The sequence below is a fragment of the Spermophilus citellus genome, assembly GCF_964194105.1.
Source record: "Spermophilus citellus genome assembly, chromosome: 1".
NCBI lineage: Eukaryota > Metazoa > Chordata > Mammalia > Rodentia > Sciuridae > Spermophilus > Spermophilus citellus.
Window position 1 is genome coordinate 39316615 of NC_138182.1, and position 27503 is coordinate 39344117.

Consider the following 27503-nt stretch of genomic DNA (forward strand, 5'->3'; position numbering starts at 1 on the left):
AAAAACACAGTGAGATCTTCATGTATTTCTGTCTTCAAATGCTCTGTCAACTTTGTATTAGCTTTATAAACTGATTTGGTTTTTTATTGTGCTTTTCAAATTTTTCCTTGGACTGAAAATGGACAAATACCTCTACATACCCTTCCCACATTGGGAAGTTCTCTGGAAATGGGTAATGTTTTTTTAGTTTCCTTTTTTGTCATCAAAATTCACACCAACATTTTTGGTTCCTATTTTATAACATATATATCCCATTGGAATGCTTGATCACAAATAACAAATACTGATTTTGTTACTTGAGGAATTTATTGGATGGATCTAAGGTAGTTCACAGATCTGGCAGAAATCCTGGAGAAACAGATTTGGAAAATAAATAGAAATCTAAGAGGATGAAGAATTTGGAAGCATAGTCAAGGTTATATAACGGAAGTAGCTGCCTAGGGTGCTGCTATCAATTGGTATATGCATTTATGCACAATATTCTTTCTTCCTTGATTAACTGCATCATTGTTAATAATATGAACATTAGGGAAAATTAGGAAAATAAATCATGCCCTACTGGTATATTATATAAATATATTATGCTCCAAAATAAATCATGCCCTACTACTGTATTATATAAATATTATAGTAGATCTGAACATATTAATGAAATGATGTTCAGGATATAAAAATAAAAAAACAGTTGCCAAATATTATGCTTAGTATGCTAGTTTTATTTAAAAAATATTTTTATACATATAGTAAAAATTTGAAGGGAATATATATCCTAAATTTATAATTGTAGTATAGTCATCAATGAAATACTATCTCTGGGCACTTGGGTCATGGGAAGTTTTATTTTTAAAGTTGTATTTCAGTAGTAGCTGAAATATTTTAGCTTATAGATGTAAATTAATAGCAATTCTTTACTTGCTGGAGCCTTTGGTTTCTAGATTATTTTCCCCCCTAATACATTACAGCAGTTACAGCCATATTTGGCTTTCTTGCTCTATGCAACAGATATTCTGTTAGTTTTTTTAATATTTATTTTAGGTTTTAGGTGGACATAATACCTTTATATTTACGTGGTGTTAAAGATCGAGCACAGTGCCTCATGCATGCTAGGCAAGCGCTTTGCCACTGAGCCACAACCCCAGGCCTGCAATAAATATTCTGAATGACTAGAATTGATATACTTCTTTTCTCCCCTTCACCCTCCAGTAGGGCATTAGGAAAATAAATCATGCCCTACTGGTATATTATATGTACATGGTATTATGTATAGAAGAGGCTTTTTCATCAGTGAATAAGAACAACTGAATATTTGAAGAGTAAATAAAGAATAGATTCTAATTTATTTTACATATCAATTTTGAAATTGCCATGCAGTAGTTATTGGTATGCTTTTAAATATTGTTTTGTGACAGTATATGAATCCTAATCCCACTTAAGTTTTATGTTTTATTTTATCATTAGTAGTATCATCATCACAACTCACTTTAATTAAATATTCTTTTTGTATTCTTACATAAGCCTTATATTTGTATTGCTGGAAAAAATAAAGACATTGAATAAAAACTTTTAGATAAATATTTTAAAATATCTTTCTTGAGGTATTTTATAATTTGGCATAAAACAACTTGTTTTAGTTTGTTAACTTTTAATGTTACAAATTATTGCTGTTATTAAAAATTTAAAAGACATTTTGGTATAACAACTTCAGCATATTGAGTTAAAGTTATGATTTTCTTGGCTTGTTTGTTTTTAGCATTCCATATTGGAAGAGGAGAATTTTATATATGAAAGAAAATGCCTTTGTTTAGTAAATCACACAAAAATCCAGCAGAAATCGTGAAAATACTGAAAGACAACATGGCTATTTTGGAAAAGCAAGACAAAAAGACTGACAAGGTATGAGCAAAAACAATAACATTATTAAAATACTGTATTCCAAAGCCAAAATCCAATGCAAAAGCTTAATGAAGAACCCCAAGTGTGGTCTGTAGTGTGCATGCAGGGTGTAAGTACAGTAAAATTGATTTCAGGTTTTATGCAACTGATAACTGTCCAGTCTTTTGTCTTTAACTTTTGGCTCACAGCTGAGGGCTTCTGAGCAGCCCTGGATTTCTATGGACTTTAGAGCTTAAAGATCTCAGGGATTATATTGGTGACTATTTACATTGTCATCTTATAGTGATGTGAAAAGGAAAAGGTTTTATTTAAAGGCTGACTGATAGTTTCTACATCAGTACAATTTTATCTCATGATGTTTTAAAGTCTTAGTAAGCAAAGCTTACTTCAGGTAGGTTGTTTTTTGTTTTTAGTATTTTAGTTATTCCTTTGAACGAGATGTTCATTCCTACATGTTCAGTTTCTCTCTAAAGTGACTATTTTATAAGATTCAAGATATCTATAAAATAAATATCCTTGGGTTCACAGTATTTTTCTGTCTCAGTATATGACACAATCTTAAATTCTATAAAGGGATGGAGAAATATCTTAATTCTAGTGTTCTTTATAATATTAAGTCAAACAGAAAAAAAAATGACCTTCATAAAAAAAGTATGTAATTCTAAATGTTAAATGACAGAAAGAAGAAAAAAGTTTCTTTCTTTTAATTAATAATCAGGAAAAGACCAATTAAAAATACAGTAAATTCATATTACACACCTATTATCTTGGCAAAAATGAAAAATATGATGATGTTAAGTGTCAGAAAGGATGGTAAGCAGTAGGAACTTTCACTTACTGTGAGTGACAAGTACACACTGATGCACCAGCTTTAAAGACTGATTTAGGCTCTTACTCTTACTCTCTTTCCTCTCTCTCTCCCCCTCCCCTCTCTCTCCCCCCTCTCCTCTTTCTCCCTCTCTCTTCTCTCTCTCTCTCTCTCAACTCTCTTCCCTTCTGTGACTGGCCACTACGGTCCTGCTAATAAAATCTCAGACAGGTAAACATCTGTTTTGGTTTGTTGAGTTTACAGAGCTTTTCCATGGTCCTTTACATTGGTGCCGAAACCCGGGATGGGGATCCCCGTCACTCAAGGCGGAACCCCGTTCCCAAACTCTGAGCCCAACCACTCCTGATCACCTGCCTGACATCCACCACCGGCCTGCAGATTGTTGCAGGGCACATTCATGGACTTCTTCCCGGAGGGAATCCATGCCTTCAGCGCATGGATATGGAGCCTTCTGGCCCTTCTTCTCCAACCAATAGACCTCCCTCCCTCCCTCTAAACAACGCCCCTACTCAGCAGGAAGTAGCCAGATCGAGTCCGTCGTCCCCAAACCAAAACAAAAAAGGGAGGAATATTGGTAAAGATGGCGCCCGGAATGCTTCTCTTTCGGGAGTTCAGGTCCATGACACACTGAATGGCACACGAACTGTCACTTCCAATCCCTGTGAACGGCGCGAACTTTGAATGGCACACCTCCAATCCCTGAAGTGGCGTGAACTCTCAACCAATGAAGAAGTTAACAGCCCACTCACCTTGCTCCTCCTCATCCTGCTTTAAGCCCATAAATATCAACACCCTGTTCATGCTCGCTCTCTTATTCTCTCTCCTCTCTCTTTCCCCCTCTCCTCTCTCTCTCCCCCTCTCTCTTCTCTCTCTCTCAACTCTCTTCTCTTCTACGACTGGCCGCTACAATCCTGCTAATAAAATCTCAGACAGGTAAACGTTAAAAAAAAAAAAAAGACTGATTTAGTATTATCTATTAAATATGAGGATATGCATATGCTAAAACCCTGAAGTTCCACTCCTAGGTATAAACTCTAGAGATATTCTTGAGTATGTACACCAGGAAAAATATGCTGTTCCTAGAAGAATGTTCCCAGCATTGTTGTTCATAGGCCCCCAAAAAGAAGTGATGTAGCCATGAACTGAATATTACAGAGATGGAAAGCAAAGAACTGCTGCCTACATGCAGCAGCGTAGGTGAATCGCACTCATGTAATGTTGAATGAAAGAAACAAGTCATGAAAGGGTACAAATATCACTCCATAAAGTTCAAATTAGAAGAAGTAAGCTATATTGTTTTGGGATGTATATACAGGTAAGACAACTATAAAGAAAAGTAGGGGCTGGTGATATAGATCAGTTGGTAGAGTGCTTGCCTTACATGCACAAGGCCCTGGGTTCAATTCCCAGCAACACACACACACACACACACACACACAAACACACACACACACACACACACGGTGCCTTGCTGGTTATAGTGGTGCAAGTCTGTAATCCCAGCAACTCAGGACACTGAAACAAGAGGATCACAAGTTTGAGGCCAGCCTCGGCAACTTAGCAAGACCTTGTCTCAGAGTGAAAAATAAAAAGGGCTGAGAATGTGACTCAGTGGTAGAGCACCCCTCGGTTCAATCCCCAGTACCCTCCCCAAAAAAGCAGTGCCTTGCTACATGACCTATTTTTATGTAGTCTATCAATACTAATTCTGGAACATTTTCATCACCTCAAGAAGAAACACTGTACCCATTAGCAATCCCTCATTTTTCTCTCCCCCTCCTCTTTAACACCCACTAATCTATATTCTGTCTCTATACGTTTGCATTTTTCTTTAAATGTAATAATGAGTTATTTTTAAGTTTCACAATAACTAAAAAGTGGTGATGCCATATAATGTATAAATTTGTTGACAAACTTAATTTTGACCACTTATGATTTCATACTCGGTCCATAAAAGATCAGGAAAATAGAGATTTGTTGAAAAACCAATCTCAACATGATGCTTTAAATAAAGACGAGTAACTGCTGATAAGTCTTTAAAGTGGACTCAATTTTCAAAAATAAAATTTCTATTTAGTTACTAGTTATGAGTTATAGCTTATAGTAAAATGATTTCAATTATGTTGACTAAGTAGAAATATTAGAGATCTTTATATAAATTTTAGGACAATTTCCAAAATAACAAAGGCAGTGCCTATTAGTATTTTGTTTTTTATAACTGTATAATGGTCTTTGATTATAAATAAAAAAGGTCCAAGAAATGGTTTTCTTGTTTGTTTATGGCCTGAAATTTTTTGTTCTTTTTAACTATTAACATACTTTTTGGTCACCAGGCTTCAGAAGAAGTGTCAAAATCACTGCAAGCAATGAAAGAAATTTTGTGTGGTACAAGTGACAAAGAACCCCCCACAGAAGCAGTGGCTCAGCTGGCACAAGAACTCTACAACAGTGGGCTGCTGGTGACACTCATAGCTGACCTACAGCTGATAGACTTTGAGGTGAACAATCTGTCAAAGGATGACAGCTCTCAATATTGACTTTTAAAAATTATTACTGTTTATTATATTAAAAACAGTTATTCCTAAAACTTCTGAAATCACTTTCATCTTAAAAAAAAGCAAAAAGGTGTACCATAGTTTTATGCTCAGGTAGCAAGGTTAATATCTAATGATAACAGATAACATTTGTTGAGTAATTACTATATGCCATATATGGTTTCAAGTGCTCAACTACTTCAATTCTTAAAATTGCCTTTGTGGTTAACACTGTATTATCAGTACCATTTTATAGATAAAAGAGAACCTAATATTCAAAGATATTAAGTAATTTTCCCAAAGTCACTCAGCTTAAGACCTTAAAGTAGGATTCAAATACAGACTGGCGGTCTCTTCCAAGCCAGTTCTTTTCATTCAAAATATACAAATGATTTAAGAAGTTTGTTAAATGCTAGTAACATTTATCTCAGTTTGAAAGCAGCTATACATAATTTGCTTAATAAATAAAAGAAAAGCCTAGAAATATAAGCAGTAAATATGTATAAACATTTTATTATACATTGTATGTCTTAATGATTTTTTTTTTCTCAGAAAAAACATATACATAGGCAAGTTTGGACATTGTCTGGTTAGATAATGGAAGTCCTGGTTTTGCTTTTGTTTCTGGTTTTGTTTCTACCATGGTGTGCTTAGCAGTAAGCTCTTGAGTCTCCATAGATTCTGAGACAGAGGAGATATGCAGATTTCTCAAGTGAATTGCTTTTAGTTTTGTTCACTGACCAAGAGGAAGAAAAACTAATTATAGTGATTTCTGTGATGAGGCTGAGATAAGGTCATGGCTCCGGAGACTCTGTGGAAATACTAGCCCACAGCTCTCTGGGCAGATTAGCTAGAAAAAAAAGAATGCAGGGCAAGACTGCTCTGGGGGAAGTGCCCACAGGTGTGAGAGCTGGAAACCAGACTGAGTACAACCTTGAAAGGCCCAGAATTCAACTCTTCCTTTCTTTCAGATACACCTGTCTTTCTCTCTTTTTTTTCTCTCCCTTTTCTATTTCTTTATCTTTGACCTTTATTGAAGCCCATAACCTTTTAATCAGCTTTTAAGTCACTGTGACCAAAATTCCCAACAAGAATGACTTAGAGGAGGAAATTTTTTTTTTTTTTTTTTTTTTTTTTTTTTTTTTTTTTTTTTTTTTTTTTTTGCAGGGGGTGTTTATGGTAACAGAGGTCTCAGCCCATAGATAGCTCAACCTCACTGCTCTGGACCAAGGTGCAGCATCACATCTTGGGAGAAGGGTCCAGCAGAGAAAAGCTGCTCAGCTCATGACAGGGTCAAGAAGCAGAGAAACAAAGAGGGTGGGGGGAGGTGTGTGTGTGAAGGGGCCACAGAGATGATGCACTCTTCCAAGACATGCCTCCAGTTATCCACCTCCTTTAGCCACGCACCGCCTGCCTACAGTTACCACCTAGTCCATTCAAACTAGGATGGACCGATTACATTACAGCTCTTATGATTTAATCATTTTATTTCTGAATATTCCTGCATTAACAAAAGCTTTGGGGGGACATCTCATATCCAAACCCTAACAACCTCTTAAATCTCATTTTCCTTGACCGGCTTGTTAACTCTCCATGATCATATCATTTCAGTAAATGAATAGCCTCTCATGGTGCTTCTCTGAAGCACAACAGTCATTTGACTAGAATTTCTGATATGTTTTTATACCAGAGAGGAAAAACTATTTTAGGAATGGGCTGCAGCTTTTGACAGACTACCTAGAAGGATGGCATTCATTACAAAGGAAAAAAAACTAGAAGTGTGGTTCAGAAGATACCTTGTTGGGGTTTGTCAGTCATGAAAGGTTGAAGTGTCTAGGCAGTGTCTGGAAGGAGAAAACTAAAAGAAAAAGGTTTAGATTCCCTTTGCAGAGTAAAGTAACAAATCTGAGAAATGCCCTTTTTGACTAGGGTTGATAAGGGAAAGAAGCAGAAGAGAGAAAGGAGCAGGGTCTAAAGGAAAGAAAAGGTTCAAATGACAAAAGTAAGGAGTTTAGGAAGATTATCAGGAAGAGGAACCTTTAATGTTAGTGATATGTAGAATTCAATTTGAAGTTGTTTCTGCATTGTGCTGTGCTTACCCTTTGTTAACCTTTGATAAAAGAACTATGTATTAATCATATGTGTTGAATGAAGGAGAAGGGGAAATTTTATACGCTTGGGGTAAACAGTGTGCTGAAAAAATAACTAGGTACATGAGGCCAGACAGGTTGAAATGAGCAAGGAGCTAGGAGCAGGGAGCTGGTGCCTGGAACCCTGGAGATAGTGGTGATAGGGTGACTTAAAGTGTTGGTTTTAGATTGGGTAGCAGAAACTAACTTGGGAATCTGTGACAAACCCATTTCTCCTTCAAGAATCCAGAGGAAAGTGGCCCATGGGGGTGGGGGAGACACAATACTTAACAGAGAATCCTGCTTTTATGTGAATAATGGCCAGTTAGAGCAGAACTTTGAATTTTAAAAAAATCTCATTACTTAGCCATAAATTTTTATCTAATCCTTTAAGCCTTCAAATTGCTGACAGAAAAGAACCATGTCAGCATATTGTATGTAAGGTTGAAAAAAAATGACTTGTGGCTGCAAGACTTCTGATTTTGTGGACTGAGGATCAAACTCAGAGCTGTGTATTTGAGGTTTGGCCACCATTCAAGATACAGCGTTAGTGTGTTTGATGTTTTGAAACATAATGTGATAAGAGATCAAGGGATAAGGATGTATGGCATGTAAGAGTTGATGTGTTCATTTTAAAGGCAGGTGTGCCTTGCAAAAGTAAGGTAAATGCAAAGTCAACTGTTAGGGCCAAGGAAGCAGCTCATAGAAGCAGAAAGCTTTCTCCTTTGACTGATTCACTCATTCAACAAACAGTTTAGAACTGACTTTTTGTGAATTTGCCAGTTAGCAAGTGCTTCTTCAAGTTGGAGATCTGATTTACATTATGTGTTAGCTTGGAATTGCTAGCTAATTTTAAGCATTTTGGGTCATTTCTGGATGTTACTTCTTTATAAAGAAGGTATAGTGAGCCTGCCTGCCTGCCTTCCTTCCTTCCTCCCTCCCTCCCTCCCTTCCTCCTTTCCTTTCTTCCCTCACAGAGACTGGTTTTGAAATAGTTAGGGTTTCAATCCAGTTAGACTTAGTGTTAGGAATGAATAGCTACAAAGATTACATTTAACATAGAGATCCTTATTTTCCATCTTGTACCTATTTCAACTTTCTCTAATCCTTTCCATTCTGATCCTTTCCTCTGGTAGCAGAACTTGTTTTTGTTATCCACAGGGGGCTTCCTTTGCCTCTGCTCACATTTGCTAATGAACTAAAATGTAAAAGTTGGATAGAACTCTGTGGAGCTTCATTCTGCTATTCCCTGGAATGCCCTATGGAAATGTTCCTGTGGCATTTTACTGGGAGGTATGAAAAACATGCTCTTATGACATTTCAAAGAGGCTTGGTATTTATTCTGCAATATAACACTGCAGAGTCTAGAAAGATTTGAACAAAACAGATGATTTCTTTCATTTTAAAATTCATTTATATTCACAGCTATTCCTCTTTTATATACACATATAGTCATTAACATCTGCATAAATGAAGTTTTGTAATGTGAACATTTTCGAGGACTTAAAATTTATGAGAGGGCCTGGGGATGTGGCTCAAGCGGTAGCGCGCTCGCATGGCATGTGTGGAGCACTGGGTTCGATCCTCAGCACCACATAAAAATAAAATAAAGACGTGTGTCCACCGAAAACTAAAAAATAAATATTAAAAAATTCTCCCTCTCTAAAAAAAAAAAATTATGAGAGCAACTGATTCTGAAGTATCTTTATATATTGAAGATTCACCTCCAAGTTTTCTATTAAAATTTGGACTTTGGGGCTAGTCAGTGGTAGAGCACATGCCTAGCACATGTGAGGCACTGAGTTTGATCCACAGCACCACATATAAATAAATAAAATAAAGGTGTTGTGTCCATCTACAACTAAAAATTTTTTTTTTAAATTTTGGACTTTGGTTTAGTGTTTTATCTTAAAAGAAGATAAAGTTTGTTTTCCCATTACCTGTTCTTTATTTCTATCTCTTCTCCCCCTCAATTCTTTCATTTCACTCTTTGCCTTCTCTTCCTCTCCCTTATTTCCAGTTCTCTCTACTTCTTTCCATAAAATAAAGTGAACACAATGGATAGCTGTGGATAGTTCTTGTATTTCATGATTGCCAACATTCTGATATTCCAGTTACTTATTTCTACCAGTTAAATATATCATAATTTTTTAACCTAGCTGAGATGTATTAAATTGTTCCTATTATCACAGCTGTGATAAAGTTCTTTGTATCTGGAACTTTTTTTTAAAATTTAGGATTGTTATTTAGAATTATTTTGTCAGAATAGGTTTCAAAAAATGGGATTATAGGACATTAATTAGGCATTGTTAGAATATATTATATTTTCTTCAACAGTGTATGAAAACATCAAATTTTATTATTTAAAAAATCGTGTGAATAAAAATGTCTTTTTACAAAAAAAATTAACCTTTTTATTTTGAAGTAATTGTTGACTGGCATCAATAGTGAAAAATAATTCGTAGAAGTATACCTTATACCATATACCTTACCTAGTTTTTCCAGTGGCAACATCTTGCAAAACTGTATGACAGTATCACAACCAGGATACAAACATTGATAAACACAAAACAGAAATTTCCATCACCACAAAGATCTCTCCTATTTCCCTTTTGTATATATCCATATCTACCTCTCTCACCCCATCAACACTCAGTCCCTGATTCCTCAGGAGGAGAGAGAGAAAAAGGAGGGGTTGGGGGAGAAGATTGTTTTATCTACTGTACAACCTTTTGGAATTGGATTTTTTCGCTTGGCACAATTCCTCTAGATTTGTTGTATTTATCTATATATTGTTCCTTTTTGTTGCTGAGTGGTAGTCCTTGGTATGGATATACCACAGTTTGTTTGTTTAACCATTTATCTGTTGAAGAATTTTGGGTTGTTTACAACTTTGGGCTATTCTAAGTAATGTTCTATGAACATTTATGGCCAGATTTCTTTGTGAATGTATTTTCATTTCTCTGTGATAAATGTCAGGAGTGAAGTTGCACTGATGTGGAAGTTGCATTTTTTTTTTAAGACAATGTGTTTTCCAGATTGGCAATACCATTTAAATTTCCACTACATTGTATGAAAGTGCTTTTTCTTCATTCTTGCCAGCATTTTGCTTTGTCACTATTTTTTATTTTAGCCATTCTGATAGCTCATTGAAGTTTCAATTTGCATTTCCTGAAGGGTCAAGATCCTTTCTAGTGAAATGCCTTTTCATATCTTTCTAATTGAATTGTTTTCTAATTGAATTGTTTCTTATACTATTAAGTTTTGAGGGTTCTTTATATATTCTAGGTAACTGGTCTTTTTTGTCATGTATATGGTTTGCAGTATATGGTTTTCTCCTTATAGCTTGACTTTTCAACTTATTAACAGGATTTTTTGCAGAACAAAAGTTTTAAATTTTAATAAAGTCCAAGTTGACTATGCTTTTAGTGTCAAGGCCAAGAACTTTCTGTACAATCCTAGATCCTGAAGGTTTTCTATTTTTCTCCAAAATTTTCTAGTCTTATGTTTAAAGTCCAAGATCTATTCTGAACTAATATTAATAAGGTGAATGAGCTCCTCCCAGAATTTTTAATATTTTACTATTCTTAATCAGCACCTAACTCATATTTTAATAACATTAAGAATGAGTAATTGATTGAATAATCTCATTGGTCTTCATTTAGGTCTTAGTTTTTTAAGTGTCCCTTTAGTATTGAAGAAGCGTCAGATTAAAAGATAAGAGGGGCCAAGCATAGTGGCACATGCCTATAATCCCAGTGACTCAGGAGGCTGGGGTAGGAGGATCACAAATTCAAGGCCAACATTGGCAGCTCAGTGAGCCCCTTTCTCAAAATAAAAAAATAAAAAGGGTGGGGATGCAGTTCAGAGGTCCAGTGCTTGTGGAATTCAATCCCAGTAACCCTGTCACGCACACACACAATATCAATTGCCTGTGTTTGTGATAAGAGAGATACATGAATGGCTGCACCTCTAAAGTAATGATTAGTCTAATGGGTATTTACTGAGTGCCTTCTATATTCTTGGCTATAAAAGGGCATTGAAATATGGCCTTGAAAGCTAACAGTCCAATGAGAAAGTCAGAAACAAAACCCACTAATTTCAATGCACTGTGTTAAGTGTGAGGAGTCATTTTAGTTTGATGATTAAGAACTTGATGTTGAGAGCCGAATAGGCTTCAGCAAACTTCCAGCTGATTGGCTCACAGCGGCCCCTGCAAACTTCCAGCTGATTGGCTCACCTCGGCCCCAGCAAACTTCCAGCTGCCAGCTGATTGGCTCCTCTGCAGGCGATGCTCATTGGACTGTTTCCCCGCCCTTTCAGACCACGGAGCTGCTCAGTGGGGGACTCTTTTGGCTCCGCCCAGGCGACCCAGCCAATCGGCCTCAAGAGCAGGAGGTGTGGGGGTTGAGAGGCTCACCAGAAGCTGGTGGTGCCCAGCCAGACTGTGGCGCTTGGACTGTGGACTCCATCAATCTGGGAAAATGTTTTGGGTCTTCCACATCGCCTCTGGATAAGTCAACCTCACTGGGTCCTCAGTTTCCTTATTTTTAATATGTACATTTTGACATTTATAATATATAATATATAACATACATATATTATAAATATATATATTGCTGTGAAGAGTGAATGATACACATAAAACTCTTAGAATAAGTGTCTGGCATAGATGAAGCACTTAATAAGGGTCTGCTGCTCTGACAGTGACAGCGAGTGAAAATGGAAGCAGCAAATAAAGAGAAGGCACTGATCAAGGCAAGCAAAGGATGTTGCTACAACACAGACAGAGGTATTTATCCCAGAGGAGAATATCCTGAATTGATTTTTTTTTTCAATACTGGTGATTGAACCCAGGGACTCTTAACCACAGAGCTACATCACTAGCTAACCCCGCTGCCCTTTTTTGAGACAGGGTCTCACTATCACTAAATTGCCAAGACTCACCTCAAATTTGAAATCCTCCCACCTCCGCATACAGAGTTGCTGGTGTGAGAGGCATATGCCACCATGCCCAGCTCGGATTTTTTTTTTTTGGGGGGGGGGTACTAGGGATTGAACCCAGGGGCACTTTACTACTGAGCCACATCCCCAGCACTTTAAAAAATATTTTATTTAGAGACAGGGTCTCAAGGAGTTGCATAGGGTCTCTCTGAGAGGTTGGCTTTGAACTTGCCATCCTCCTGCCTCAGCCTCCCCAGCTACTGGGATTATCTGAATTGAATCTTAACAGTTTGCTAGAAAAATGAAGTAAAAGTGTTCAGGACAAATACAAGAACATGAACAAATGTACAGAAGTATGGGAGGCTGTGCGTGAGTATATACAGTGAAGCAATTTGGTTTTCATAAAAACTGATGTAAGGATCAGAAAGAGATAGATGGTTGATGAGGTTGGAGAAGCAGGCAAGGGCAGATGATTGAAGGGCATTGAACTTTTTTCCTAAGAAAAAGGGAGTCATTGAAGAGCTTTAGGGAAGAAACAAAGCAGCCAAATTTCTTTCTTACTAGTTCAGTCTGCAGAGTAAGGAGACTTTAAAATGCATACAGTAACTAGAAGAAGTTCCTTCCTAGTACAGTTGAAGCTCAGAACCAGGGCCATGGTGAATGAGAATGCAAAGTAATTCTTGTCCTTATTTTCTGTATAATAAATTTGGGTCCAATCAAGAGATTCTTTTGGAGAAGCCTACTTTAAAATGGCTGTAGTTCCTCTAGCTAGGGCAACTAGAACTTAATGGTTCTTTCTGTCTGTCTAGTCTAGAAGTAAAGCACCAAGGTGGAAGAGGAATAAAGAGAAAGAATTATTAGGAAGTAGACCTGAGAAAAAAAAAGTGATTTTGACTTACATTTTACTAAAATCTTTATTTTTTTCTTCATCTATTTTCCTTATTTATGAAGATTTAAAAATGTTAATCCTAATATTCTTCTTGAATAAAGCTAAAAAAGTGTAAAGAATTCTGTTCTAGCATATCCACTACTAGTTTTTATAATTCTGTACCATTGTATTTCCTACTGTGAGGAATGGACTTCAAATTCCCCATATAATTCCTGAGGCAAGGAGCTGCATCCATTTTGCAGGCTTTGTGTTTGAAAGCACAATTTGTTAAAGACAAATGAAAAAGTAAATTAATGTTTCTGCATATGATCAAAAAATGGTAACATCTCTGTAGGTATATATGCAAATATCACATACCATACAATTCATTCATTTTTAAGTGTACAATTTAATAGTGACTTGTTTCTTTAACAGGGAAAAAAAGATGTGACCCAGATATTTAACAACATCCTGAGAAGACAAATAGGCACTCGGAGTCCCACTGTGGAATACATTAGTGCTCATCCTCATATCCTGTTTATGCTCCTCAAAGGGTAGGTGCCTGGCTTCCTTCAAAATAGGTTTGAGTTTAAACAGTTGTTAAAAGTACATGTGCTGGGGCTGGGATTGTGATTCAGCAGTAGAGCGCTCGCCTAGCAAGTGTGAGGCCCTGGGTTCGATCCTCAGCACCACATAAAAATAAATAAATATTGTGTCCAGTTACAACTAAAAAATTAATATTAAAAAAAAAAAAAGAACGTACTGGCTGGGGGTGATGGTGCATGCCTGTAATCCCAGCGGTTGGGGAGCCTAGGGCAGGACGATCATGAGTTCAAAGCCAACCTCAGCAAAAAGCGAGGTACTAAACAACTCAGTGAGACCCTGTCTCTAAATAAAATACAAAATAGGGCTGGGAATGTGGCTCAGTGGTCAAGTGCCCCTCTGTTCAATCCCCAGTACCAAAAAGAAAGAAAGAAAGAAAAAAAAAAAAAACTATGGTATGCTGGAGATGAATAAAGCTCAGTGTATAGACAGCTTGAATGACATTTGTGAGACCCCGGGTTTGATTCCCCAGCACCATCACCACCACCACCACCACCACACACACAGAAAAGAAAAGGAAAAGAAAAACGAAAAAAAAAAAAGAACACAGCATTTGCCTCACTGGAGATATGGTTGGTTCCCTTTGGAATTGCAAGATAGGTATTTGCCATGCTTGAGGTAACCCTTCATAATCTGTCTCTTAAGATTTCTTGGGCTGGGGCTGGGGTTGTTGCTCAGTGGTTAGAGCACTTGCCTAGCATATGTGAGGCACTGGGTTTGATCCCCAACACCACATAAAAAAATAAACAAAATAAAGGTATTGTGTCCATCTACAACTAAAAAAAATATTTAAAAAAGAAAGATTACTTGGGCTATAGCAAAACTTTTGCACCTTTATATTTCTAACATTATAGTTTCATTTACTGCTTCTCTTTTTTCCCTTTCTTTTATCTTACAATACTATTTGTGCTTCCCAGCCTGCCCTATTCCTGCTCACATGAGTCCCCTCATTACATACACATGTACATTCCGGTTCTGAGAACTCAAATAATAGCTGAAAGAATTATTTCAGTAGCTAGTGTTTGCCAAGGTGATATGCTTCTACATGAGGACAAAATATTATTCTGTGAGTGTGTGTGTGTGTGTGTATAGCCTTGAAGGGAGCCAAAAAAATTGAAGGCAAGCTAGAAAACAGAATTCCTGATCATAATGTCTACTCATTTACAAATATTTGAGGCTACTCTAACTTCTAAACACTAGACATCTGGATGCAGCAGTGCTCAGGGACAACAGACTATCTTCTTCTTTCCCTACCCTTCTTTTTTATTCTATACCATTTCAAACCAGCATGGCTCTTTTTATTTTATAGTATTCTGTTCTCAGTTCTGCTGTTCCATACATATTCCATCTCACTTGTGTTTCATTCCTCCTTTGTACTTTTGTAAACATTCTATTGTATCCAAGCAATACATAACACATGGTTTAAACATCAGATATTTTAACAAAGGCAGTTTTTTGCCTCTTCCTTCTCCATCCTTTAATCCTATTTCCAAAGACAATGACTCTCATCTTTGTTAATTATTTTTTATCATACACTTACCTCTGTGTTACAAATAAGTCTTCTAATTTGAATTATCAGATTTAAAAAACTATTTGTTTTTTGCTGCCATTACTCCATTTTCTTCCCTTTATCCTCCCAATATACTTTATCACGTTTTCAATTTGATTAATATGACTGTGTGGTTATTATTCATTATTGGGCATACAGAGTACACCAATTACTTTAGGTTTTGATATAAAGAAATATTTTTACTGGAGAATCATGTCTCTCCTTTTTAGAAAGGGAAATATGCTTGTATCTATTAATTGTATCCATTAGTTACAGTATGCTAAACTTCCATAACAAATGGGCCCCAAAATGGAGTGCCTTGATCACAAGACTCCCATGATGATACAGGATAGAAGCTCAGGTCAGCAAGGGGTTCTGCCCTCTTTAGCATGTGCTTTCTAAGATCACTTTGTTCACTGCTGTTTCAGCCTGAAGGAAGGTAAAAATGTATAAGAGAATGACATTTTTAATAGAATTTATGCATTTAGAGAATGACAGATAAGAATTCTAGTGTGGCTGGAGGCTAGGATGAGTCAGAATGCAAAGCTAGAAAGGCTGAAACCAGATTAGGAAAAGCTTTCCCTGCCCTACTCAAGGAGTTTGAATGTCATTCTGTAGGACACTTGGAGTCACCCAGAGACTAGGTTTAGTGAGCTGTAGTGGCAATGGGAAAAATGGCCTGAGAGGATTGGGGGCTGCAATTCCAGCTTGGAAAAGTCCAAGAAAAGTGATGGTCATGGGAGTGAAGAGAGTGATTTATCAATGCATTTCATTTTTTTCTGATTCAAAAGTAATATGTTTATTATTTAAAATTTAAATATTTTAGAAATATTTAATATAAAAAAAGACATGCATTTCATCATCTCTCCCAATGAAACCATTAGTAACAATTTGGGGACTATACCTCTGGTTTTCTTTCTCTATTAAAACGATTTTTCTGGGCTAGGGATGTAGCTCAGTTGGTAGAGTGCTTGCCTCACATGCACAAAGTCCTGGGTTCAATCCCCAGCAACACACACACACAAAAAGATTATTCTTCTGTTTTTATCCTGAACTTTTAACCCATTCCTTCTCATCCTGTTTTGTAGTTAATACTTAATGAGTGCTTGTTCTGTGCCAGGTATTGATCACTCCAGTAATTCTATGAGGTCTAGGTATTATTCTTGCCATTTTACAAATGAGAAAATTAAAACTCAAAAGAATATTTCTCAAGGTTATATAGCTAATAAGTGACAGAGCCATGTTTTCAATTCAGATCTGATTCTAAAGTCCCATGCTCTTTACCATTAATATATCCCTAAGATTTGAGGACCATTCACATATAAAGGAGAGGCACTATGGATGCTCCTGAGGACAGAGCAGACAATGAGAAGCCCTAACTGAATGGCTGCACTACGATCAGTTTTACCTGTTACCATTTCCTAGTTTTGCTTGGAATGCTACAGATTTAGCCCTTTGTTAAAGGCTAGAATTTTTACTAAATTACTTCTTGGGAAGTTCCTTGAAAACTCAGGACATGAGCTGGGGATGTGGCTCAAGTGGTAGCGCGCTCGCCTGGCATGCGTGCGGCCCAGGTTCGATCCTCAGCACCACATACAAACAAAGATGTTGTGTCCGCCAATAACTAAAAAGTAAATATTAAAAAAAAAATTCTCTGGGGCTGGGGATGTGGCTCGAGCGGTAGCGCGCTCGCCTGGCATGCGTGCGGCCCGGGTTCGATCCTCAGCACCACATACCAACAAAGATGTTGTGTCCGCCAAGAACTAAAAAAAATAAATAAATATTAAAAATTCTCTCTCTCTCTCTCTCTCTCTCTCTCTCACTCTCTCACTCTCTCTTTAAAATAAAAATTCTCTCTCTCTCTCTCTTTCTCTCTCTCCCTCTCTCACTCTCTCTTTAAAAAGAAAAAAGAAAACTCGGGACATAATTTGATTGGTACATTTATACATCAAACAATAATGTTATTTAGGGGTGTAATAGTTACATTATATTGAAACTAAATCTAACTCTAACCATAAAAAAAAGTAAAGCAGAAAGAAATGGATATCTGTCTATCAAGGAGAATCATCTGGATTATGTGATATAAGGCATCTGGAACTCAAGTTTTATGAACAGGACATTCACAAAGGACTTTCTCATTCTCAATCAATTTGTCTCCTGGCTGAGGCAGATGACACTCCAGGATACTGAGAGAACTTGAGGATGAGATTACCAAACTTCTCACAGTGATCCATAAAAATTGTGGCCAGGGGAAGATGTTCCATAAGTCCAATGTTAAAATTATAAATATTTCTTAATCTATTTAAAAGTTCATCATAAAAATTTTCATCCAGGGCTGGGGTTGTGGCTCAGTGGTAGAGCACTTGCCTAACATGTGTGAAGCACTCACTGGGTTCAATCCTCAGCATCACATAAAAATAAATTAATAAAATAAAGGTATTGTGTCAAACTACAACTAAAAATTTTAAAAATTCATCCATATGTAAAAGTATATATATAAGCATATATATATATATATATATATATATATATATATATATATATGAAACTCACATACCCCCAATCACTCAACCTTCACTACTATCAATATTTTGCTGTTTGTTTCATCTGTCTTCCCAGTGCACACCAGCCCCATATTTATTTTTTGGAGGAGGCTAGAGTAATTTAAAGCAAATCCCTAAACACTTAAATAAACATCTCAAAAATAAAAATATAATTTTTACATAATCATGAAGTTGTTATTATACTTTAAAAAATTAGCAATAATTCTATAACAACCAATACTTAGTCTGTACTCAGATTTCTTCAACTGTAAAACAAACAAACAAGAAAACCTTTTCATAGTTGGTTTGTTCAAATATTCAAACAAGTATCCTAATCAAGTCCAGTCATTATATTTGGTTATAATTTTACTTATGTCAAAAAAATTTAAAAAATCTTAAGTCTCTTTCATTTAGAACAACAGCTACCCACATATTTGTAGACTAATTTGTTGAAAATACTGTTAGCCTACATTATGTCCTCCATTGTGAAATTGTCACATTGCCTTCTTATAGTGTCATTTAACTTGGTCCATTATACACTCTATTTCTAGACTGGAGTTTCTATTTAAAGGCTTGGTTAAATTCAAATTCAATTTTTATTTTGGCAATATTTTGAAGGTGGGTCTGTCTAGTTCATATTTCATCCCATCAGGAGACATACTTTTAGTAATGCTCAAATTGAGCAATGAGCTCAGATGATGACAGTCTAATCCATTAATCCATTATACAGTGTTTTTTGTTGTTGTTGTTGTTATAATAAAAAAGTTCTTTACTCAGAATTTTAGAGGCTGAAAGTCTAGGATCAAGGGATTCCACCAATTTGGCCTCCATTATAAAGTTTCCTGTCATCTGTACCTTTAATTGTTTTACTATCCATTGATGAACACTGGCTGATTCAAACATTTCATTAGGCACAAAATTTTTTTAAAAAACACATCATCCCTTGCACATTATTTGCTGATTTATTGGCTAGAGTAGTTTTATAGAATATAACTTTTTTCATCTACTGCAATTATTATATACTCTCACACAGAATTCACACCAGAAAGGTAGAATTAATGCCCAATTCCTTTATTTTAATTATCAATTTAGATATTTAGGAACTTCCTTTGGTGTCCAATGAGTTTTATACCCTCTCTCTCTCTCTCTCTCTCTCTCTCTCTCTCACACACACACACTACCCCTCTGATATCTTATTAAATAAGAGATGTAACGATGCTCTCCATATTGTCTCATTTAGTTTCACACATTTTTCTTTTTAATGCTTAGTTGACCATTTGTGGCCCCTTCTGGTTGATGTCTTTTGACAACACCAAAATAGTTTATGAGAGCTTCATTTTCTGATGCAAAAAGAAATACCAGGTCCAAAGTATATATTTCTACCTGGAATTTCTACCAAGGACCCTGCTTGTTTTAGGTGAGGACTGGTTCTTGGAGACTACAATCTGGATTTTAGGGGCGCTCATTGACCCTAAATTATCATTAATTCTACACCTTTTTAGTGGCCAAATTAACACATTTTTAAAGTAAGCAAGTGTTTCTAGATTAGAAACAAAACCTTCTTGACTGTATGAAGGAGGGTGGGGGTTAAGTGAATGCCATTTTATAAAAGCTTTCTAAATACAGTCTGGCATTATTTGTTCCCTTTAATAACAAAAGTCATTTTCCACTTACATAGTATAATCTTTGTTGAGATGTTCTTGTATAAGATCTTTCTTCTAGCCATTTTCTGTGTAATGATTACCGTAGCTCACTGCTAGTTGAAATAATTGCTTTTATATTTTGACTTTCATGAAGTTTCAAGGGGATCTTCCAATATGCTATTCTCATTTGAATGAATGTGCATATATAGTAATGTGCTTTCTCTTAACTGACACAGTTAATTATAGTCCAGACTATATTATAAATTGTAAGTGAGGAGGGAAGATATGATTCAGTTCTATAAAAATAGTGATTCAGTACTCATAATATTAACCTTCATTGGTGACCTGCCATCCTTTTATTCATTGCGGGGGAAAAACAGAGTGATTAGTTGTGGTCCTTGCCATCAGAAAGCTTATCCATAACTAGAACAGATTAGGTGAGATAAATACTGATTCTTTACCAGACTAAGGATATTAATGTTAGTGGGATTTGAAACTTAATGATTGGCTTAATTTATAGAGCACTTCTCTGAATAGTGAACAATAACCTATCAAAAATCAGTATCCTAGAGGACAGTCAGGTTGAAATGATAAGTGTGAATTATAGTTTCCTTAAAGGATATTGAGGAAGTCAGGGATTTCCCTCAATGTCCCAATGTATTCCTAACTTTAAGAAGTTGTCATCTTACAGACTGACATTTCTGGTGTTGGGAACATACTACTGGGATGAATTGATAAGTGTTCTGCCCCAAGAATATTTTTTAAAATGTTCTATTGGTTCTCAAGAATAAATCATCATTGCATCACAGATGGTTCCAATAAACTTCACTAAATGAAAGGAAAAAGAGAACTAATTATACTCAGAAGTTGGGGTGGAAACTTTTTATAGATGATCTCAGTTTGGAAACTGAATTCAGAAATGAGAGATGTTGGCTAGAGATCAGACAGCTTTTGTCTAAGCCAGAGTTTGACTCTCATTAGGACATTCAGTCAGAGTTTAAGGTTCATTAAATTCATTATATACCTACTTTGTATAAAAAATTTTGCTAGGAACTCTTTGGAGATGCGGTATGCAGGAAGAACATAACAATAAATGAGACATAGACACCAAATGGGGAAGCGGAGGCAGGGTGAGTGAGTAATGGAGTAAGTAAAGCACATCACCAGCAATGAGGTGAAGGAAACCGATTTATAACAACTTACTGAAATGTGACCTAATACAGGATGATAAAAGTGTTAAAGTGAAATTACAGACAAGCTATTGTGGGAATGTGAAGGGGAGAGAGGACAATCCTGAATGGTGGGCACTTACAAAACACTTCCAAAAGGTGTCTGAATTCAATCTTGAAAGATAAGCATCTTAGTGGGGAAACTAGAAAGGGCATTCCACTCAAGGGAGTGGCATACTCCAGGGAAATGGGGAAAGTAAAGGGAAGTGAAGTGAGAAGCCAGGTTTAGGCCAAATTATCAAAGTCCACAAATATCTTATTAAAAAGTCTTATTAATTGTCCCTAATGCTCGTTCTCTAAGCCCAAGAGCCTTTATTCTACAGTCTCTTAAATATTCTATCAATAATTGACAGTATTTTTCTCCTTGATATTTCAAAAAATATACCCTCTCATTACAACATCTTTAATGCTATCCCATCTTACAACTATTTAATGTGTACCACTAGGCTGATTTTCAAATTTTTATGATGAGAAAAATTGCTAACATTATAAATTGGCCTTCCTTATGTTCTACAAAGAACCAGATCTATCTGAGTATATCAACATTTAATATTACTGTGAGTTATTCAGGGAATATTCAATATTTAGGAATATCATTCAACTTTATAATTAGGATAAAAATGAGTAAATATCACACTGATGTCCTAATTTGCTACTTTACTGTTTTTGTAAATTTGATTATATAGTAGCCTATTTTCTAAATTATGGGAATGAGGTTTATTCTTGAATCTGAATTCCATGCAAATACTACGATCTTATAAATACATTGTTCAATAGATTGTTCTTTATTGGTCAACAAAACGTTATTGCTAGTAGTGGGTGATTGGTGAATTATCTTCAGGTTTTATATAAGGGGGGTTTAGTTTTAGTTTTCAAATATTTACTCTTTCTCATCCATTCAAATGTCATTTTTGCTTAAAATTTTTTATATTTTTATTTTTCCTAACTTTCAGAATACATAGTAAACTTGAAAGATCACACACACAGTCCTTTGTAAATGTCATTTTTATCTTATTTTCAAAAAGCATTATAGGAAAACACTTTTTTAGAAATCATCATTTTAAGTTGCTTTTTTTCAATGGGCTTTGTACAAAACACAATAGAACTAGTATTTAGTTCATTGAAGTGGGAAATGATACAATCTATTCCAAACTTGGTCAGACTATTCTTTTTTTATACTGTGTTCTACTCACTTCCTAATGTTTTACAACTACATCTTTGTCCTACTCTTCCTGTATTTACCACACAATTGTCAACTGTATCATTTCAGCACAGGGCTTATCTTATTTGGGCTAAGTATTGTTCATTTTCTTGAAATCTTATCACATTCTGGAATGTAACTCAAACCTAGATTTATTTAGATGCTGCATTTGACATTTGAGAGACCGCTGTTAATTAGAAATGGAACAGATCTGGTGTGCCAGTCCTCAGCTCTTTCCTACAGTAGATACTGTTTCTAGTGGAGCTGTGAGCCACAATTCCACTTCGTGACTTTATTGAGCCAATGAACCCACAGCTCTTTACTGGTCACTTGTGCTCCCAGATCACATTTACATAAAAATCTCCCTTGCCTTTTTCCTTAACTCCAAATGGGTATAGTCTCCTGCTGAGGAGACATTGTTTCTCAGATGTCAGCCATCTCAAAGTTAACGCTGTCAGCAGCAATTTCTTCACTAGTCTGTGTTCCTCTAGTCATTTATTTCCCATCCAGTCCCACCTCCAACATCAGCAAGTCCTGGATCCAAACAGGATCCAGCCTCTGCCACAGCCTTGAGTTCTGCTGCTGCTGCCCCAGCCACGCCACCATCACCACTGTTGGGTTTATGCTCCTGCACCTGTCTGCCAGCTTCCCCTCCAGCTACCTAGTCCACTCCTGCTGCTTTACAATACATCTCCACCAGCACTCAGGGCAGCATTTCCCTCCACCCCTCCCTCCCTCAGTGTTGGGGTTGAACCCAGGATACCTCATGCTTACTAGGCAGGTATTTGACCACTGAGCTACACTCTCAGCCCTGGAGCCATTTTTTTCTTTTTCTTTCTTTCTTTTTCTTTGTACCAGGGATTGAACTCAGAGGCACTTAATCACTGAGCCACATCATAGCCCTTTTTGTTTTATTTAGAGACAGGGTCTAACTAAATTGCTAAGGCTGGCTTTGAATCCTCCTGCCTCAGCCTCCCAAGCTGCTGGGATTACAGGTGTGTGCCACCACACCTATCCAGAGCCATCTTTTTAAAGCTTAGGTTAGGCTGTGTTCATTTCTTGCTTTAAACTCTCCAAAGGCTTAAAACCAAATCACATGTAAAATCATCACACTTAAACCCAAATTATACCTTAGTTTACAAACCATGCTAGGCTCTGACCTTGCCCTTCCCTCCTCTCTTGCCTCGCGTAATACTGCTCACTACTATTATTACCTCCATTCCACCACTCTGGCCATATTTCTTCTCTAACTCACCAATCTTGTTCTTGCCTTGGAGACTTTACAGAGTTGCCTGGACCACCTTGACCCTTCACTTCAATCTGAAGTAAAACTTAAGAAATCACTCACAATTTAAGTAGTCTCACTCTATAGTATTGCTTTATTTACCATCTTCTGTTTTCACAGCACTCTATAATATTGCCTTATTTATCACCTTCCGTTTCTTATGTATATATGAAATTATCTTTACATTGGTTATGTTCTACCTCGTCCCTCCATACACATTCTCACAAAAATATGAAGGCTATCATGGCAGTGACCTTGCCCTGTTTACTAACATATCCCCAGTGTCTGGAATAGTGCCAGGCACATAACAGATAGTCCATGGGTAATAAATGAATCCTGTTTGAATGAACTGGGACAAATGGCATCAGTGTCCCGATGGGCAGCAGTATGAAATGGTCTGTTGAACATCATTGATATTACTTTGTTAATGGGGTAACAGAGTTCTCCGTTTCTCTCTTCATTGTGCTTTAGGTATGAAGCTCCACAGATTGCCTTACGTTGTGGGATTATGCTGAGAGAGTGTATTCGACATGAACCACTTGCCAAAATCATCCTCTTTTCTAACCAATTCAGAGATTTCTTCAAGTATGTGGAGTTGTCAACATTTGATATTGCTTCAGATGCCTTTGCTACTTTTAAGGTAATTGGGTTTTTCCAGAATCAGCTAGGTTATTCAAAATCAGTTGGTCTCTGAAGAAGCGATTTTTTTTTTTTTTTGGAGATATTGGGATGGAACCCAGAAGTGCTATGCCACTGAGCTATACCCCCAGCTCTTTCTTTTTTTTTTTTTTTTTATTTTTATTTATTTATTTATTTTGAGACAGGGTCTTGCTAAGTTGCTGAGGTTGGCCTCAAACTTGTGATCCTTGTGCCTTAGCCTCCTGAATAGGAATGACAGGGTGAGCCACCATGTCCAGTTGAGTCAATTTAATTTTAAAAAGCAAAAAGTTTTGTTCTTTAGACCTGACTGTAGTCAACAGACGGTATATAACGTGGATCACAAGAGGCGTCAATAAATAAAATACAGTCTAAGAGGCCAGAGTGTCACAAGCTCATATGGAATGAACTCTAACATGTACAGTTAAGTAACAAAAGGAACATGTAGTACAGCATCTTGGGGTGCATATGCATAGAACACCTCGTAGGAGACAACAACAGAAGCTACTTCCAGGGAGAGATATTGGATGGGAAAGGAGATGGAGAATTACATCTCAGAATAGGAAGGACATCATATTATTTTATCAGTGTAATCTTTAAATTTCCATAGGGTAAAGTATTAATAAATTATATTAGGATTTTGAAAACATGACTGGTCACATATATATATATTTGTATTTTGACAGAATAATTATAATCACCTATATTTTATCATCTATTATCTACTTTGTCATTATGAGGGAAATATATTTCATCTAGGATAATTTTTTAATTTAAAAAATATAATTATGGTGTAATATACATAAAATTTACCATTTTAACCATATTGTATTGTATAGTTTAGTAGGGGTGCAGTATATGCGTATTGCTGAGCATCTACTCTCCAGAATATTTTCATCTCACAAAATTAGAACTCGTCTCCATACCTGTTAAACAACTCCCCATTTCTCCCACATTCCAGCCCTGCAACCATTCTGCTTTGTTTCTATGTGTTTTACCATCAAGAAGATATCCAAAGCCAGGCATGGTGGTGCACGCCTGTAATACCAGCAGCTTGGGAGGCTGAGGCAGGAGGATACCGAGTTCAAAGCCAGCCTTAGCAACTTAGTGAGACCCTAAGCAACTCAGTGAGACCCTGACTCTAAATAAAATATAAAATATGGCTGGGGATGTGGTTAAGTGGTCAAGTGCCCCTGAGTTCAATCCCCTGTAGCCCCACCCACCAAAAAAGGAAAAAGATGTCCAGGAAGCATTATCAGAAAATAGTATAGCTAATTTGTGAACAAACACCAGAACTTAACACATTCAATGAATGATGTTACCCTCAAGATTTCTACTTTAGAAAACTATTTGTTTATGCTTATAATCCTGTCACTGTTTAATATATTTTGGTATCAGTGGATATGGCATGTTCCTTCTGCTGTAGTGGAAAATTTTTACCCTTTGAGAACAGATAAAGAGTTTTGGAAACAAAAAGCTATTGGACATCCAGGTCAGTGTATAAAGCAGGCAGTCAACTAAAACTACTTTTTGTTTTGTTTTGTAATAACAATAACTAAATTGCTTAAGGCCTTGCTAAATTACTAAGGCTGGCTTTGAACTTATATGATCCTTCTGCCTCAGCCTCCTGAGCTGCTGGGATGACAGGCATGTGCCACTGCACCCAGCTAATAATACTTATAAAAATAAACTTTAAGATGATTAAACTAGAGTTTGATTTTCTTCAGTGTCTACCAAATTAGTTCTGAAGGACAGTTCAGAAGAGGAATTTAAAAAATAATATTAGCAATGTGAGGGCATCGTTAAAAAAATAGGCTTTCAGGCTAAATATAAAGTAGATAAAACTCATATAAATGTATCTATTCAGATTGATTTCTTTAAACACATTTCAGGAATTGTCAACTTATATTATTTGAAGGTATATTTCTACTTTTCTAGAATACAAATATATAACTTAAAAAATTTATTATATCCCACGTATGGCTTATTTTCTTTATATTATTTTAAATAGATTATTTCAATAATATTGACATAGTCCATATTCTAATATTAATACATACTCTAATCTTATTACTTTATGGACATATTTTGAAAGCTGACTATGACTGGATGCAAATAGTTCTTTATTTTAATAGCTTTCTGGAGCTAAAAAAAAAGGGGGGGGGGGGATGCAGTGGTTTGCAGTGCTTGAAAACTATCCATTATCTGAAGACCAGGAATTGACTCAGCCTGTTTAAGAAAGGATCTTAAATCTGTTAGGAAAGTGTTTTAGCTCACATGGTCACAAATGGGAGAGTGTGTCCAAAAGCAGAAAAAGTCAATAAGCGCCAGAGATTTAAGTGGAGCAGAAGGAAAGGGAGGTCTAAGGAGAAGAAGTTGCTGGGGGAGGGAAGGGATGGAGTGTGAACTGCAGGGAGGCGCAGGGAGCCAGCCAGCTGTGGTGAGCATGCAACAAAGGTAAGGGAACTTGGAATCTGGTTAAGGGGGAGCCATGCCTGGCAGCATCCTAGGACCCAGTCTGTAGGAACATCCAAGATATCCCTGGAAATGCAATGAGATGAGGGAGAGTGAACTGATAAAAACTCCAGATGGGGAGAATACAATTTGAGGATGAGGGAGACTATTAGGAGGCCACGTGAGTGGATTAGGGTAGATTCCAAGACATGCTTAAGCAATCAACAGCTGGTTGTTACAGCAGCCAGGGGGGTGGGGGGTGGGACCCAGTTAACTGCGGCACTTTTGTCGCCACAAATGGGTGTGCAGGTATGAGATCAGTGCAAACTGCCTGAGACTGCAGAAGAAAGAAGCTACAGTACCAATGTTCCCCCAAAGCATTCCATAAACACAGCCAACCTCATCCAGCATGGGGATTGAAGGGAGAGTTGCCAGAGCCTGCCTGCTCAAGGTCTCTTTGTCCAGCCTGCTCGCCCCTTAGACTCTGCCTGAGCAGAGCGCTGAGGATAGAAGAGCCTGTGCAAGAAGCCTTGTGGAGTGAAAGCATAAGAGAAAAGGGAAGAAAGAGCATTTCAAAAAACCCAGTTCACATATATGAGAACTGGTTGCCAAAGGAGGGAGATGCCAGAAGACCAAAGAAAGAGGCAGATCCAGGACTGCACAGAGTGCAATTTATTAGAGACTTACAAACAGGCCAGGAGTGGTGCTCACCCTGTAATCCAGCAGCCTGGGAAGCTGAGGCAGGAGGGTTGCAAGTTCCAGGCCAGCCTCAGCAACTTAGCGAGACCCTGTCTCAAAATAAAAAGCAAAAAGGGCTGGAGATGTAGCTCAGGGGTTAAGTGACCTGGGTGCAATTTCCAGTACAAAAGAAAGGAAGGAAGACAGACCTACAGACAGAAGTATGTCTTGAGTGGCAGCAAGAAAGGAAGATCCCCACTCCCCAAAGCAGGAGGAAGGAGTTTACATGCTAAGCTAGACATAAGTGGGCCACAGCCAACTGGAATGTACCTGGCCTTTCTCAAAACCTGTGAACATGTCAAACATCAGTTAAGAAACAATCCAGCCATCAGTGGCCAGCACAAACGCTCAGTTATCTGAATGACTTTGTTTAAACCTATAGGTTAGGGATATATGCCAGGGTC

General features: G+C 36.8%; 1 protein-coding gene across 5 annotated transcripts in view; it reads left to right on the forward strand.

The window, feature by feature from the left end:
* Nucleotides 1-27503, forward strand: part of CAB39L (calcium binding protein 39 like) — a 118826-nt gene that overhangs the window by 56333 nt on the left and 34990 nt on the right. For all 5 annotated transcript variants that reach the window (XM_081306581.1, XM_081306578.1, XM_081306580.1 and 2 more), the window contains 4 exons: nucleotides 1751-1893; nucleotides 5056-5220; nucleotides 13633-13751; nucleotides 23722-23890. In XM_081306581.1, the coding sequence (XP_081162707.1) occupies nucleotides 1792-1893; nucleotides 5056-5220; nucleotides 13633-13751; nucleotides 23722-23890 (555 nt within the window). In that variant the 5' untranslated portion in view covers nucleotides 1751-1791. The remainder of the gene's footprint in view (nucleotides 1-1750; nucleotides 1894-5055; nucleotides 5221-13632; nucleotides 13752-23721; nucleotides 23891-27503) is intronic.